The 15166-nt window shown below is 43.6% G+C and overlaps 1 protein-coding gene across 1 annotated transcript; it reads right to left on the bottom strand.

The window, feature by feature from the left end:
- Positions 1-1166: 1166 nt before the first annotated feature.
- Positions 1167-9323, bottom strand: LOC134070808 (cell surface A33 antigen-like). The gene is made up of 7 exons (XM_062527256.1): positions 8990-9323; positions 5942-6099; positions 5621-5837; positions 4706-4870; positions 4437-4553; positions 3215-3344; positions 1167-2517 (listed from the first exon to the last, which is right to left on the bottom strand). The coding sequence occupies exons 1-7, from the start codon at positions 9036-9038 to the stop codon at positions 2145-2147; spliced, it is 1209 nt and encodes a 402-aa protein (XP_062383240.1). The 5' UTR covers positions 9039-9323; the 3' UTR covers positions 1167-2144.
- Between the last annotated feature and the right edge of the window lie 5843 nt (positions 9324-15166).

Here is a 15166-nt window from a genome sequence, read left to right as displayed (position 1 = left end):
CAAAACGCAGCAAAAAAAAGGAGCTAAATATATATAGATATTTATAGACACATTGTAGAAATATAACATACGTACAACAAGCAGGAATGATCACGGTCATGCTGCGAATGAGCAACTATTGGATTTGGGGTGCGATGGCCTTGGGGGATGGCAGGAAATGAGTGAAGGGAGATGGATGGGAAGTGGGTTTGGGAAGAGAGCTCAGACTGGATTCTAAGGCCGTGTCCAATTGTCAAGGGTGCACGCTGTATAGTACCGTTCTTTCCAGTAGCGTCTCAGTTAGCTTGCTCCTCAGTATGCGTCCCTACATTTGGACAGCACAAACTAGTTGGCGTCACCTGACTCGAGGAGGGGGTTGTCTTGCTTGACCTGCGCCACGCAATGGATTATGGGATATCTGAGGCCAAAAAAGATGCATCGAGGCCCCAGCTGTGGCGCACCTGCACCGTACGCCGGCGACCCGGGTTCGATTCCCGCCCCGTGGTCCTTTCCGGATCCCACCCCTGCTGTCTCTCCCCTTCACTTCCTGTCTTTCTCCACGGTCACTGTCAATAAAGCCATAAAATGGCCAAAAAAAAAAAAGATGCATCGATGCACGCCAAACAAAGTACCCATCTAGTGAGAGCGCTTGACTTTCGGACAGTCTATTCTGACGTAACTTCCGGAAAATGCACGCTGCCCAGCATGTGTACATGATTCAGACACAGTCTAACTTTGCTCCTAAACACTTCAAGTTCGCATACCAAAAGGACCCAAAAGCTGCCATCTTTGCCCATATAAGGAGATCCGGATCCAAGGAAAGATGGCTGCTTTGGGTCCTTTTGGTAGGTGAAGGGTGCGTCTCATGCAGCGTTTATACGTCCTCCCTCGCTCCTCGATGCCTCGATCGTCACTGATCTACATAAAGAATGATGGGGGGGAAACAATGGGATAGTCTATCCAGTGTTAGTTATAGATCAGTGGGAACGCCCATTGAGGATCGAGCATCGAGGATCGAGGAGGCATGATGAGAGGCACCCGAAGTCTGTGGGCACTGGGCACTGAACCTCATAACCGATGCTACCACTGATACTACCAGTATGATATCCCTATAACCTGCTTGCATCCCAGATTGCTAATCTTCGCACCATGGAAGACCAACCTCATTAAGTGAGCCCCGAGTTGAATCGTGTGTGAGAAAGGATTTTATATAACACGAATTAATTCAGCATTGAATGAATCCCATACACATTTACACATTTTACATACAAAAATAATCATTCAGGAGTATGACCATGCCTTCCGGATATCGTAGTAATACGGAAGAATAAACCTCATGACATAATGAAAGTTAAAAACAATTTACTTTTCCCATGCATTAATAATAGGTCACTTCATTGTTTATTTACATTATACTCACAGATGGCTGTATCCACGGTAACATATAGCCTAGCCTGTGTCATGGAGAATACTAGTCCATGGGCCAAAATGTGGCACTATGCTAAGGCTCAATGTACATCTTGGAATGTATTTATCAGAGAATTTAAAACACGAAGAAAGCAATGTCAAGCTATATCACGCTAAATGATTATATATTTAACTAAGCATCACCACAATCCGTTAAGAATATGATTAAAACCAGGTTTTAATATGAAAAAGAAAAAAAAACATTTAAAAAAGTATTTTGAATGTTGAGTCATAAAGCTAGATACTGGAAACGTATATCCACCTTTGTCAAGATCTGTAGGCTATACTGACATTGGGAAAACGGAGAAACCAGAACATCAACAGCAATGTGTTCCTCGAAATTACTACATTAAAACGAGAGCACAGTTTAGTCAGGCGAGAGCAAATTTAGTCAAATGAGGCCACAATTTAGTCATGAATACGTGACTTAGTAAAATGCGACACACTGGATAGATAAGACCGTGCAGTACGGACTATTGGGTAGCCTAATGGGTGCATGATTTACTAAAAAGATTTACTAAAAATGAGCACACATTTTCTTGATACACAACACCAAAACAAATCTCTTAATGAAACCTCCCAGGCTCCATAAAAATGATATGCAAAGTTGTATTTTCTAGTTAATTTTCAGGGATGAATCACCAGAGATACCTGGTTATTGCATCAGCTGAAAATAGATCACCGTATGTTCACCCCGTTTAGTCGTAATCTCTTGAGGGCTTGTTTGGAGGTATACTGGGAGGCCTGTCCCTATCGTCATAACGATTCCGACTGGTAGAACGGTCATCGTATTCATCGCTGTAGCGGTCGCGGCGGTCGTCATAGCGATCATCGTAGCGATCATCGCGGCGGTCCCGGCGGTCGTCGTAGCGATCATCGTAGCGATCATCGTACCGGTCATCTCGGTCGTCCCTATTGGAGCGGTCACTACGGTGGTTGTAGTCGCTCTGGCGGTCGTAGTCCGATTCGCTGCGCTCGGAGGGTCGGTCGCGCTCGATGGCTCTCTCGCGGTTGCCGTGCTCCGCGTCGTCGCCGGGCTCCTTGTCATGATACTGGCCGCCCTCTGGCTCTCTGGAACGCAAGGAAACAGGAAACAGGATTTACAACCAAGACCATCTCAAATGACCACAACTCTCAAAATATACACTATGTTGCCAAAAGTAATGGGCTTGACCCACATATGAACTTCAGTCACATCCTATTCTTAATCCATATGACTTCGGTCCACCCTATTTAGCTGTAACAGTTTCAACTCTTCTGGGAAGGCTTTCCACAAGGTTTAGGAGTTTGTTTATGGGATTTTTTTGGCCATTCTTCCAGAAGTGCATTTGTGAGGTCACACACTGATGTTGGATGAGGAGACTGGCTGTCAGTCTGTGCTCTAAGGTGTTCTGTTGGGTTGAGGTCAGGACTCTGTGCAGGCCAGTCAAGTTCATCCACACCAGACTCTGGCATCAGAGTCTTTATGGGCCTTGCTTTGAGCACTAGTGCAGTCATGTTGGAACAGGAAGGGGCCTTCCCTAAGCTGGGCTTGGCCTCTTAGTTCCAGAGAATGGATCTCTGAATGCTTCAGTGTTAACCAAGATATTTTGGACAATTCCATGCTCCCAACTGTGTGGGAACAGTTTGGGGATGGCCCCTTCCTGTTCCAACATAACTCTGCACCAGTGCACCAAGCAAGGTCCATAAAGACATGGATGTCCGAGTTTGGTAATGTAGTGTATATCTAAAACATTTGTAAGCGTTAGTGTAGTGACTGAAGACGCACCCCATGGCGTATCCCCCCTCCTCCTCCTTCTTCTTGCGGCAGCAACAGCAGTAGATGATGATCAGTAGGATGAGGAGGGCGGCGACTACGCCCCCGATGATCCCTGCCGTCATCCCCACGTTCATGGAGGCTGCAGCGAGAATGGCCAGGGAATAGTGTTAGTACCGGTCGGGAGAGAGAGGAAATGATGTGAATAGCGCACGTGTAGATAATTCAAATGTTGAAGGAAACAAAAAAAGCACTCAGACTTTCCTACAACATTAAGCTCTTATGCTTAACCCCCCCCCCCCTAACATTGCACATCATTACTTAGGAAGGCAACAAAACAACATATGCATTACAGGAAAAATCCAACTGTATGTCTTATCCATCCAGTGTGTCGACCGTACTGTCTTATCTATCCAGTGTCGACCGTACTGCACTGTGATCTATCCAGTGTGTCGACCGTACAGTCTGATCTATCCAGTGTGTCTGCACTGTGATCTATCCAGTGTGTCGACCGTACAGTCTGATCTATCCAGTGTGTCGACTGCACGGTCTTATCTATCCAGTGTGTCGACCGTACTGCACTGTGATCTATCCAGTGTGTCGACCGTACTGCACAGTCTTATCTATCCAGTGTGTCGACCGTACCGTCTTATCTATCCAGTGTGTCGACTGCACGGTCTTATCTATCCAGTGTGTCGACTGCACGGTCTTATCTATCCAGTGTGTCGACCGTACCGTCTTATCTATCCAGTGTGTCGACCGCACTGCACGGTCTTATCTATCCAGTGTGTCGACCGTACTGCACTGTCTTATCTATCCAGTGTGTCGACCGTACTGTCTTATCTATCCAGTGTGTCGACCGTACTGCATTGTCTTATCTATCCAGTGTGTCGACCGTACTGCACTGTCTGATCTATCCAGTGTGTCGACCGTACAGTCTTATCTATCCAGTGTGTCGACCGTACAGTCTTATCGACCGTACAGTCTTATCTATCCAGTGTGTCGACCGTACTGCACTTAGCACCCAGCACTGCTCATTAGCACATTCCAGTTTGTTTCTAAAATACTGTTGAATGACATTTTTTCTAAATTTTTTGTTAGCATTTGTTAATGCTAAGACTGCATTTTTAAGTATAAGCCACTTTGGAGACACATATGTACAGTATATATGGTCAGTGTGGTGACAGCGGGATTCTAGAACTCTTTATGCAGAGAGAAATAAAGACAATCTTACGTGGCATGACCGAGAGAGTCATGTTGCAGGTGGCCGATCGGATCTTATTGGAGGACGTGCAAACGTAGTAGCCAGATGTCTCGGAGGTGATGTTAAAGAGGGACAAAACTCCGGCCACTGCAAGATATCATGATTATGTTAGTGGGACTCATCACTGAAAATGAGGACTACCCTGAATTAACTTCTGAGAAGAAATACAGGGTAAATGAATGAATGAATGAATGAATGAATGAATGAACACAAACACTTTCACACGTGTAATTACTTACGGTCGGTAGCTTTAGGGGGGAGAGGCCTGGGTGTGTTTCTGACGTCATGGCTTTGCCACTTGTATGTGGGTGTCGGGGAGCCCTCCTCTGATTTGCAGGTGAGTTTGATATCCTGGCCGTACTCCTCCTTCCCCTCAACCGCACAAATGGGTGGAGATGGAGCCACTAAAGAGGATGAGAAAGGCAGATTACTACACTGCATTCATTCACTTCATTCAGACAGTTCTCATGTGGATTTAACATGTGACTCTCTAGGCCAAAACCAGTCGAATGTCTTAAGACGCCATATTGGGGTGCATTGGGGAAAAAGGCCTGAATTGTGCGGCTTAAGATTGTTGCATTTCACATGATGGCATCATTTCACCGTGTAATGTCTACTATTGGAATATAGTTGGCAGGAATACGACTTTTGGAATGTTTTTATTGAGATGGAGTAATCAATACTGGTCTTTACAGGATTAAGCAATTACATGATCTGTGTCTTTATTTTGGCACTGCTATTGATGTGCAGTCATATACATTTCTTTAGTTTGTACTGCAGCGCTCTTTAAGATGTGGTATTGTAGTGCATTATCTGTGGTAGTGTACTGTCTAAGTGAAATGGTCATCAGTTGGATTTGATGAGTCACTGGGGTGGCTCGCTCGGTCTCTGTTAAAGAAGTGGCACATTTGCGTGCGTCGAACATGTGTGTCATTGATGCGCAGTCGCAACTGTGGTGTGGACCAATGCGGACAATATATGTGTACGCATCATTGGAAAGCTTTTCTATGGCCTGTCATGAAAACATAGTAACCTAATTGCAATGGTTTTACCATGGAGTCACATGGTTTCAATTCAGTGTGTATCATTTAAAAGTGCAGTTCAATGAATGAGGCCCGAGATGAACATTTGTAATTCATTTTAAATGGCCTTACCTAGCACCACCAGTCTGGCAGTGTCAGTCAGTTTACCCTCATCATCTCCAGGGATTTGGATCTTACACTCAAATTTTTTGTTGTCCGCAAGCGCTATATTGTTCAGCTTTAGGTTAACACTTCTCCCGGGAATGTTATGATCTAGTGAAACCCGACCTTCATATACACTCTTGATGTCCAGCACCTTCATTGAAGTGTAGTATGTTAGTATGGTAACCTGTGAGGTAAAACAAAGGTAAGAAAGCCGAACAGAATCAAGCAAACATTTATGATTAAAAGCCCACTTGACATAACAAGGAAAATAATGGATAATATATTCACCTCTTTGCCTTGGTCACCTTCCACAGTCCATGTTACAATTGGTTTGGGATCAGCTACTTTGGATGTGAATGTACATGGCAGAGTGATATTGTCTCCTCGGGCAAACTCGTAGACATCTTCGGGGATGGTCACACTTATAGCCGTGACCAAGGAGAGTCCTTCAACACAAAAATATGTATAAATAAAGGTCAGTCATGACAGAAAGGGAGAGAAAACGTATGCAAAAACGGTCAGACTTGACAACCTGTCTTACATGAATATTGGTTGAATATTGGACTCACATAGACATACAGTTAGGGGCAACTTTTTAAGCAATGTGGCTGGGCAACCATCATCAGCCAGTTCCGTGTATTGTGATTGGATTATCATAGCAATTCACCTACTGATGATTAAAGTTCTTTAGTTGGCCAATACTGATAAGAATGTGTCAGAATCACAGTGTGCAGCAACGTTGCTTAAAAAGTTCCCTTGTGCATCATCACGTTCACGTTTACTTTCAGTACCTTTGGAACTTTCTGATACTACAAATGACCTACTGTACTGTAACTGACCCTACGCAGATGGGTTGGGCCCTGGAGTTGTGGATCTGTCCGAGGTTTCTTCCTATTTTTATCTCCAATTCTAGGGAGTTTTTCCTTGCCCCTGTTACTCATGGGCTCTCTAAATGACCCTTAAGAGTGTACCGTCACACCGGTGTGTTTGGAGTGTTGGAAAATTAACATTCTAAAGAATGTCTGGGTTCATTGAATTCAACATAGAATTTTAGAATGTTGAATTGTTGCGGAATGGAATCTTGTGTTAGAATGTTCAAAACCCACCCTTTTAAAGGTTAACACTCCATCTTTTTACTTGTTCTAACTGATGATGTGAGGCACATTCAACTGCCTTGGTAAGAAATGCGCTATATTAATAAAATGGCCTTCCCTTGCCTGTGACAGGATGAGGCGAGCCCGCAGTGGCAGGTGCTGGGGGACTCATCCGATACTACAAAATAAAGCTCAAGCTGCTTCCTGTCTTGGCCCTGATGCTGTGGACTACATACTGTACAGTAGATATTGTAATATATGGTAGACTACTTTACTGGGTCAGCTATGGAGCACCTGAGCATTCTGAAATCTGAGCATCTGACATCTGAAAATTCTATGGAATCTCGTGGTGATTGTCAAGAGGAAACCAACAATTCCAAATATGCGGTGTTGTGTAAGCGGTAGTCTCATTCCAAAGGAGAAGAGTGGCGTTAACAAACAGGCCAATTTGAGACAAACAGTGACATGAAAATGAGCTGAGATATACAGACAGACTGTTTTTTATACCTCAAACAGGGAATGGATTACTCATTCAAAGTTCAGACTCTCTCTCGGAGTGATTTTCTTAAAAAGAAGAACATTTTCTTCAGGGTGAGATTATGCCGACAGCACTTTTTACTCATCTTTACGAGGAGTGCCAATCATTGTGAAGTGTGCTGTACAATTCAGAACCTTAAAGATGACTAATTCAAAGATTCAAGATTCAAAAAGCGTTATTTGTGTATATGTAGTATGTGCTCTTTGATTGAAGGCAATGTCTTAACTAGTGGGTGTTTGTGTAAGACATGTGTTTTGTGTGTGCATTGTCTTTGGTATGAAGGATGTTGTGTATTCCTGGGTTTGATCAGCACCATGCAGCCTGTATTCAGGTGCTTGATTGTATACACCTGTGGAAAGGCACCGGAGGAAACCCATGGATAGATCGCCTCTGGCCAAAAGGTCACTTTTCATGGGTTTCATCAGGTCCCTTTCCACAGGTGTATAAAATCAAGCACCAGATTATGAATGCAGACTGCATGGTGGTTGATTAATACACCTGTGGAAATGGATCTGATGAGGCCTGTGAACACTTCTTCTGCCTGATGGTAGCAGTTCAAAACATCGGTGGAGGGGATTCTGGTGAATGGATTTGATTTCCGTTCCCCTGCCTCTAGACCCTTTAGCTTTTGTTGCTTTGTAAATCCCTAGCCACCACCCTAATAGGACTCACAAGAATGGTAGGACTTGCATTTCTGGTGGACACTATGAGGCATTGCAGCTTTGGTTCGCAGGGCCTTAATTGTAACTCCTGTTCTCAGGCCTTAAATGATATGCAGATGACTGATGAACTAAATCTTAACCAATACGCAGCGACACTATTCCTCTTATTATTAATTCACACAAACAAATTGCCGGGGAGTATTTGTTAGTGAATGAAAACCACTACTATTTTAGTCACCACAAAACACACCCTGTATGGCCTACACGCCAAGTCCTTTCTGAATGCAGATCAAATAGATGAACAGTTCACATGGCTGAATGATCCAAGTCTCATGTAGCTGAGTATTGTTTCAACAATGATAAATATGATATAACAACAAAAACAACAACAACAACAACAACACGTTGATAGGAGTGGACAGAAGACCAAAACCACAGGTGAAGTCTGTTTACAGCACAATGGCTACCAAGGCGTTGCCTTCTACGAGGAGCAGGTGAGGCGTTTGCAGTGAATGAAAATGAAAGGGCTGTGGCTGGAGCTCAGTGGATCTACAACGCACCCAACCTCAGAGATACAGCCTCCAAATTAGTGTCACTGGATTCACCTGTCAGTCCTTGTTAAGGTATTTCTCAAGCTCAGAGTCAATTTAGTAGTGGATAGTTGAAATAGCTACGATCCAAGATGGAGTTAGGCTGAAACCAGTCCTTTTATTATTAGTATGATGCAATCAAGGAATCAAGAATCTCCTTTAAGTTAATGATAATGCTATGGAATGATGTTCCATACAGTACAGGAGAAGGGTGTGGCAAATAGGCCGACTGAGACATTAATCTACCTCTGTGAGAATGTGCAGCATATCCTAGTTTCATCTGTCTTTTCATGTTTCATCAAAAAGTATTTCAAAACCACATTGAGGCATACAATATAACTCCATAAACAGTTTTGCCGTCTGCTAAATATACTGCATAACTCACACAAAATGCCTAAGTGAGGTGATGGTAAAAGTATTCAGCAGAAAAAAGAGAATAACTTTGGACTTACCGATAAAGAAAACATGAAATGCCAGCAGTGCGTCTCCCATTTTGGTCATTTTGGTCCTTTTCAGGTGAACATCAGTGTTCAGTTCCTGTTAAACCAAGAGTTTCAGATTATCTCCCAAAGAGTTTCAGTTCTCCAAACTATTCGAAAGGGAGTGACCCCTGGGCCCGCTGCAGGGATTTTTTCACATGAACGTAGATCCGCCTTTTAGTCAAGTCAGGTCTTGCCCCTCACATTTACCTCAGTGTCAAAATGGCGGGCTCAGGTTCTGTGCCGTTGCCCTAATTGGCTGCTCACTGAGATGGGTGTCGAATGCTGATATCTAAGAAGACGTTTGGATGTTGAGCTTAAACCTGACAGTGTCTTAGCCCTTATATTGGCAAGCCCCAGAATAAAACCAGTTCATCTTAGTGAAGTCTTTCATTTCATGGGAGGGGGGTAAAAAAGACAAACACCAATGTAAGTAGGAAGCAGGAAAACACTTACATGTGATACTGCACACAGGTCCAACTGGTCCAGCAGGTTTGGAGTGCCTTTATTTGCAGCTGTGATGGGCGGCGCTGACACACACGACACACACTCACACACACTCACACACACTCACACACACTCACACACTCACACACTCACAGCTCACAGGGGATTTACCTAGTTGTTGCTGAATATCCTGAAAGATAGTTAGATTTAATGTGTGTGATATCCAAATGTGGTCTGGCATGTGACACTCAGAGTGATTACCTCAAAGAGGAACACACAGAATGTGTAAGAATGCCTTCAATGCATTAAGATGAGATGGAAATGGCTGTGGGGGGAGGGGCGGGGCGGGGGGGTGGAGAGGGGCGGGCAGAGGAGGGGGGGGGGGGGGTAGTAGTAGAGCTGACATATCTGGTTTGGTATGGAAATGAAGAAGTTGATGCTGATTGGGAGATAGACCATGCTTTAAAGGAGCCAAACAAAACTGCCACAATAACCAACAACTGCAGCAAGAGGTAGTATTTGCAACCATGCAGATACCGCCTTTGTTATCTCTGTGATGCTAGCACTTCCCTGTTTTAGGCGAAAGTGGCACATATTGAATGAGAACAGGTTTCCATGAGAATATCTTTACTCAGTAAAATTAACATTCCACTTCTTTAACAAGGAAAATATATTTGAAAACCGGTCATACGCTATCTGCCTGTGGGCCGGATCTGCACCTGACAGAGGTTTCATCTCTGCAAGCAACGCTGGTTTTTTTTTTCACCAGTTCACAGATTTGGCCCAGGGCCGTTTCCCGCAATTTAATCGGAAGTCAGGAGATGTGTTTGAAATAGACCTCTGAAGTTTGCCTTCAAATAGGATCCAAAGCGGCCATCTTTGCCCATATAAGGAGTTCTGGGTGTTAATTGAAGCTAACTGCCTATGGCAAGCTGCATTGCAAGTTAGCTTTGGGGTAGCAAAGATCACAGTGTGCCATCTTCACCTACCGAAAATCACAGTATCCACTTGAAGGCAGAGGACGAAACTTTGTAGCGCAAAATGTCTGCCTTTCCAATTTCTTCGCCCCCGTAAGAGTTTAAAAGGTGCAAATATTCAAATTCCCCGTTATTTTCCCATAGAAAAGATACCGGATCGCCTTATTTGGACAAAGATGGTGGCTTTTTTTGTAGGCAAACTTCAGAGGTCTATAATATAAACCACTGATTTCATTCAACCCTATAATATGACTTTGATGCAGGAGGACCTCGCAGGCCCAGGTGGTGATAAGGCTCTGATTGGGCTAGATTGAACAGTGACTTCATTAAGGTGTTTAGCAACACCTGTCCTTTCCCTACTTCATTAGGGGGGTTCGCCTTGATGTTGCTCTCTTAAGACAACTGCAAACATGATTATTTCTGAGATTCTGTTTTCAAACCGGAATTGTACACGCGTCATCATGGTTGAAAGTGTTTCAGAATCTCAGAAATCGTCGTCTAATTTAAGACGACTATCAAGTCAAATTGGCCTCCAGTGACTGTGGCCTCCAGCAAGATGGCGGCAATATGTACGTTCTGGAGCCCAATGGACATCTAGCTTTTTAATATCTATGGTTAAATCAAGTCAGTTAAGTCAGCTGTGATCGAAAGCGTTCCATAAATTCCTCTTTTCATGCCTATGGCAATGCTTTACAATTGTCCAATACAATCAATCTTCAAATTGTGTTTGATGTGACGCGCTGAAGCAGCATGCATTTCTTGCTCCGTTCAGAATGTTTCTGCGTGATCGTCAGCTGAGATGAAATGTGCTCATGCTACGTTTATGACATAACAAGTGGGACATGACCACATTACATCATAGCAGACAATTACGCAGAGACATGTTGCAATAGGATTGTCCAGTGGTCAGTCTGTTGCTTCAATTTGTGCTTCATATGACATGCCGCTCATACAGTTTTATGCATGTTTAAAATGTTTTAGCCGATTGTATAATTTGTCAGCTATGATGAAAAGCGGAACATATTGTTGTCATGAATGGGACATGCCTATGATGAGGCTTTGCAGTTGTCTAATTGGATCAATCTGTTGTCTCAGCTGTGTTTAATGAGACGCGCCGAAGCTTCATTCATGCGTTGTGCTGCTCTGGTTGAAAACATTTCTGCGATACTTTCTTGCCAGCTGTGATCAAATGCGTTCAATACATTTCACTTTTATATCATAAATAGGCTATAACATGCTTGTGGTCAGTGTCTGGATGCTGTATCTAAACTAGGCCAATCTGTTCAGCCAAATTGGCTTTGCCCACCTGTTTTTTTCTTCTTCTGTGCCTACTGTACCCATAGACTGCTGAGGCAACTCAGACAAAGAAACACACGCACGCACGCACGCACGCACGCAGGCACGCGCACACACACATCACACCACACACACACACACACACACACACACACACACACACACACACACACACACACACACACATACAAACACACACACACACACACACACACATACAAACACAAACACACACACACACACACGCACACACACACACACACACACAACTTTCTGTGCCATATGAATCTGCACAGAACACTGTATCCTCTCCCAGAGAGGTTCTTGTTGCTTTGTGCACTGAAGGCTTTGTGAATGTAAGAAGCTTTCAGAATTTCTGGTGGTCTGGGATCTAGGGATTGGTGTTAAAGTGCTTTTAAAGAGACCAGCGCAGTGGTCAGAAACAGGGAAGTGTTTAGTGGAAGTGCTTTGGTAGTGAGGACACACACGGGGCAACAATGCTTGTGGACAATAACATTGGTTGTGGGCAGGCCAAGGGCAATATACTATCGTGCACGGGGAGGATGTTTGTGGGGAGTAAAATTACATTTGTAGAAAATACATTCTCTACTATAGCCTACCATGAGGGGTCTTTTTTTAATCTAGCCTAGCTGACCACTTGGACCCCAGCCAGAGAAAACCCATCATGGCACATATGTGGTACAGTGGGGACTATGGGACTATGGGACATATTAATGAGTGTACAGTGGGGACTATGGGACATATTAATGAGTGTACAGTGGGGACTATGGGACATATTAATGAGTGTACAGTGGGGACTATGGGACTATAGGACATATGAATGAGGGTACAGTGGGGACTTTGGGGCTATAGGACTTAATGAGGGTACAGTGGGGACTATGGGACATATACAGTGAGGAGCACATGTATTTGATACCCTGCTAAAACAGGAATATAAAATCATCATTTGACAATTGATCTTAATGCCTTAACTCAAAAAATTAGTACAAATCAAACCGCCAAGGACACCAATTTTCTTTGTGATTGAAGAATGTATCGTAAATAGATAAATGTTTTCCTTAAATGCTAGGGGAAGGAAGTATTTGACCCCCTATGTAACCCTATGGGAATTTAACACATAGGGTTAACATAGGGGCAGGCAGATTTTTATTTTTAAAGGCCAGCTATTTCATGGATCTAGGATATTATGCATCCCGATAAATTTCCCTTGGCCTTTGAAATTAAAATAGCCCCACATCATCACATACCCTTCACCATAGCTAGAGATTGGCATGGTGCTTTTTCCAGTAGGCCTATTAGCCTGTTTGATTTGCATTGAGCTCAATGAGCATCAAACAGGCTAATAGGCCTACTGGAAAAAGCACCATGCCAATCTCTAGCTATGGTGAAAGGTATGTAATGATGTGGGGCTATCTTAATTCCAACGGCCAAGGGAACTTTATCAGGATGCATAATATCCTGAATCCATAAAATAGCTGGCCTTAAAAAATAAAAATCTGCCCGCCCCTATGTTAACCCTATGTGTTGAATTCCCATAGGGTTACATTGGGGGTCAAATACTTACTTCCCCCTAGCATTTAGGAAGAACATTTATTTATTTACGAAACATTCTTCCATCACAAAGAAAATTGGCGTACTTAGCGGTTTTATTTTTACTCAATTTTTGAATTAAGACATTAAGATCAATTGTCAAATGACGATTTTATATTCCTCTTTTTAGGCAACTTTAGCATGGTATCAAATACATTTTCTCCTCACTGTATATGAGTGTACAGTGGGGCCTATGGGACATATTAATGAGTGTAGGACTATGGGCCTATGGCACGTACTAATAAGGGTACAGTGGGGACTATGGGGCTATAGGACATATGAATGAGGGTACAGTGGGGACTATGGGACATATTAATGAGTGTAGGACTATGGGCCTATGGCACATAAAGAGGGTACAGTGGGGACTATGGGACATATTAATGAGGGTACAGTGGGGGCTATGGGACAGAACACACTAATGAGGGTACAGTGGGGACTACGGGACATATTAATGAGGGTACAGTGGGGACTATGGGCCTATGGCACATAATGAGGGTACAGAGGGGACTATGGGCCTATGGCACATAATGAGGGCCAATGTGTTTGTGCAGCAGGGGATCCTCCTCATAAGGCGCTTTTCCACCAACAGCGAACGGGTTCTTGAACTGGTGCTGTTCAGAACTCTTTGAACCGTGGTGCATCAGAGAGGTCATACTGAATCTGTGTGTAAATCTAAATTATTTACATAGTTATATAATTCTATAATTTAATATATATTATTAATTAAGCAAATAAGTATCTCATCTGTGTTTAGATATAAATCTAACAATATAAGTATCTCCTCCCAAATCAGTTATGTTTAAAAAATAAAACAAGACATTTTTTTCTAAAGCTGTTATTGGCCGGCAGTGTTTGTTGCCTGCCAGGTATCCATGGTAGTCACGTGACTGCAAAGTATGAATAAGACTAAGAAAGACAAAAATGCGGTGGATTACTTACATTACAAGACGGAATATGCATAGACAACATATTGGTGTTACTAACTAACCCAACACATTTCTATGGAGGATTCTTTGAGTGCTGTGTCTCATTGAAAGTCTCTGCCCAAACCCACTACAGAGCAGCCACAATCTAAAAGGGGAAAACAGCACCACCAAGAGGTCATGGAGGGACATGACAGTGGTTCAAAGAGAATGGGCAGGGTGTTCTGCCCCCTTGCTTTTGACCTGCACTCCTGCTGCTTTGATGTTACTGTAAGCCTGTCAGCATGCGCATGAGGGGAGTGACCTTGGAGCTCTTCTGCTGCAAAGTTCCCCAGTTGCCTCACTCCTGACGCACTGTGGTCATTAAAGAGTAGGGGGATACCCAGGGTGCCTCTCATTTAGTCTTTTATACATCCTCCCTACCTTCCTCGGTCCTCGTCCCCACTGATCTTCATAAAGAATGATGGGCCGGCAACAATGGGATAGTCTATCCAGTGTTAGTTGCCTGGAGGATGGAGCATCGAGGAGAGAGTTTGGGATGAGGCCAGTTGGGAATTTAGGACACGGGGGGGGCTCCAATCACCTGGCCCCCTAATCACCCCCCAGTGTAGCTCTCAGACTTGTTGTGGTCTCCAGCCGAGGACAGTGCAGCTGATTGTTTTGTTTTTTTTTGAGAGAGAGGTGGATAAACTATTTTTCTGACATTTCAGAGATGGCTAAACTGTGTTTACTTGCGTTTAGCCTCCACTGCAACCCTGCACCTTGTGTAAGTATAAACAGTATACTCTTTTGAAGCTGTGAGGGAAAATCTCAGTCTCTGCATTTATCCAAATCCGTGAATTAGTGAACACATACAGCAAGGTGAAGCACACACTAACCCGGAGCAGTGAGCTGCC

The sequence above is a fragment of the Sardina pilchardus genome, chromosome 23 (assembly GCF_963854185.1).
Source record: "Sardina pilchardus chromosome 23, fSarPil1.1, whole genome shotgun sequence".
Classification (NCBI taxonomy): Eukaryota; Metazoa; Chordata; class Actinopteri; order Clupeiformes; family Clupeidae; genus Sardina; species Sardina pilchardus.
The sequence above is the reverse complement of the archived record's forward strand: the minus strand, read 5'-3'. Positions and strand labels throughout refer to the sequence as shown.

Bases quoted from the DNA above. Each gene is read 5' to 3' on its own strand.
- LOC134070808 (XM_062527256.1), bottom strand. From the start codon at position 9,038: ATGACCAAAATGGGAGACGCACTGCTGGCATTTCATGTTTTCTTTATC. The intron at 4,554-4,705 runs GTAAGTAATTAC...GATATCTTGCAG, and splicing joins CCCCCCTAAAGCTACCGACC to TGGCCGGAGTTTTGTCCCTC. The intron at 2,518-3,214 runs GTGCGTCTTCAG...CTTGCGTTCCAG, and splicing joins GAGGGGGGATACGCCATGGG to AGAGCCAGAGGGCGGCCAGT.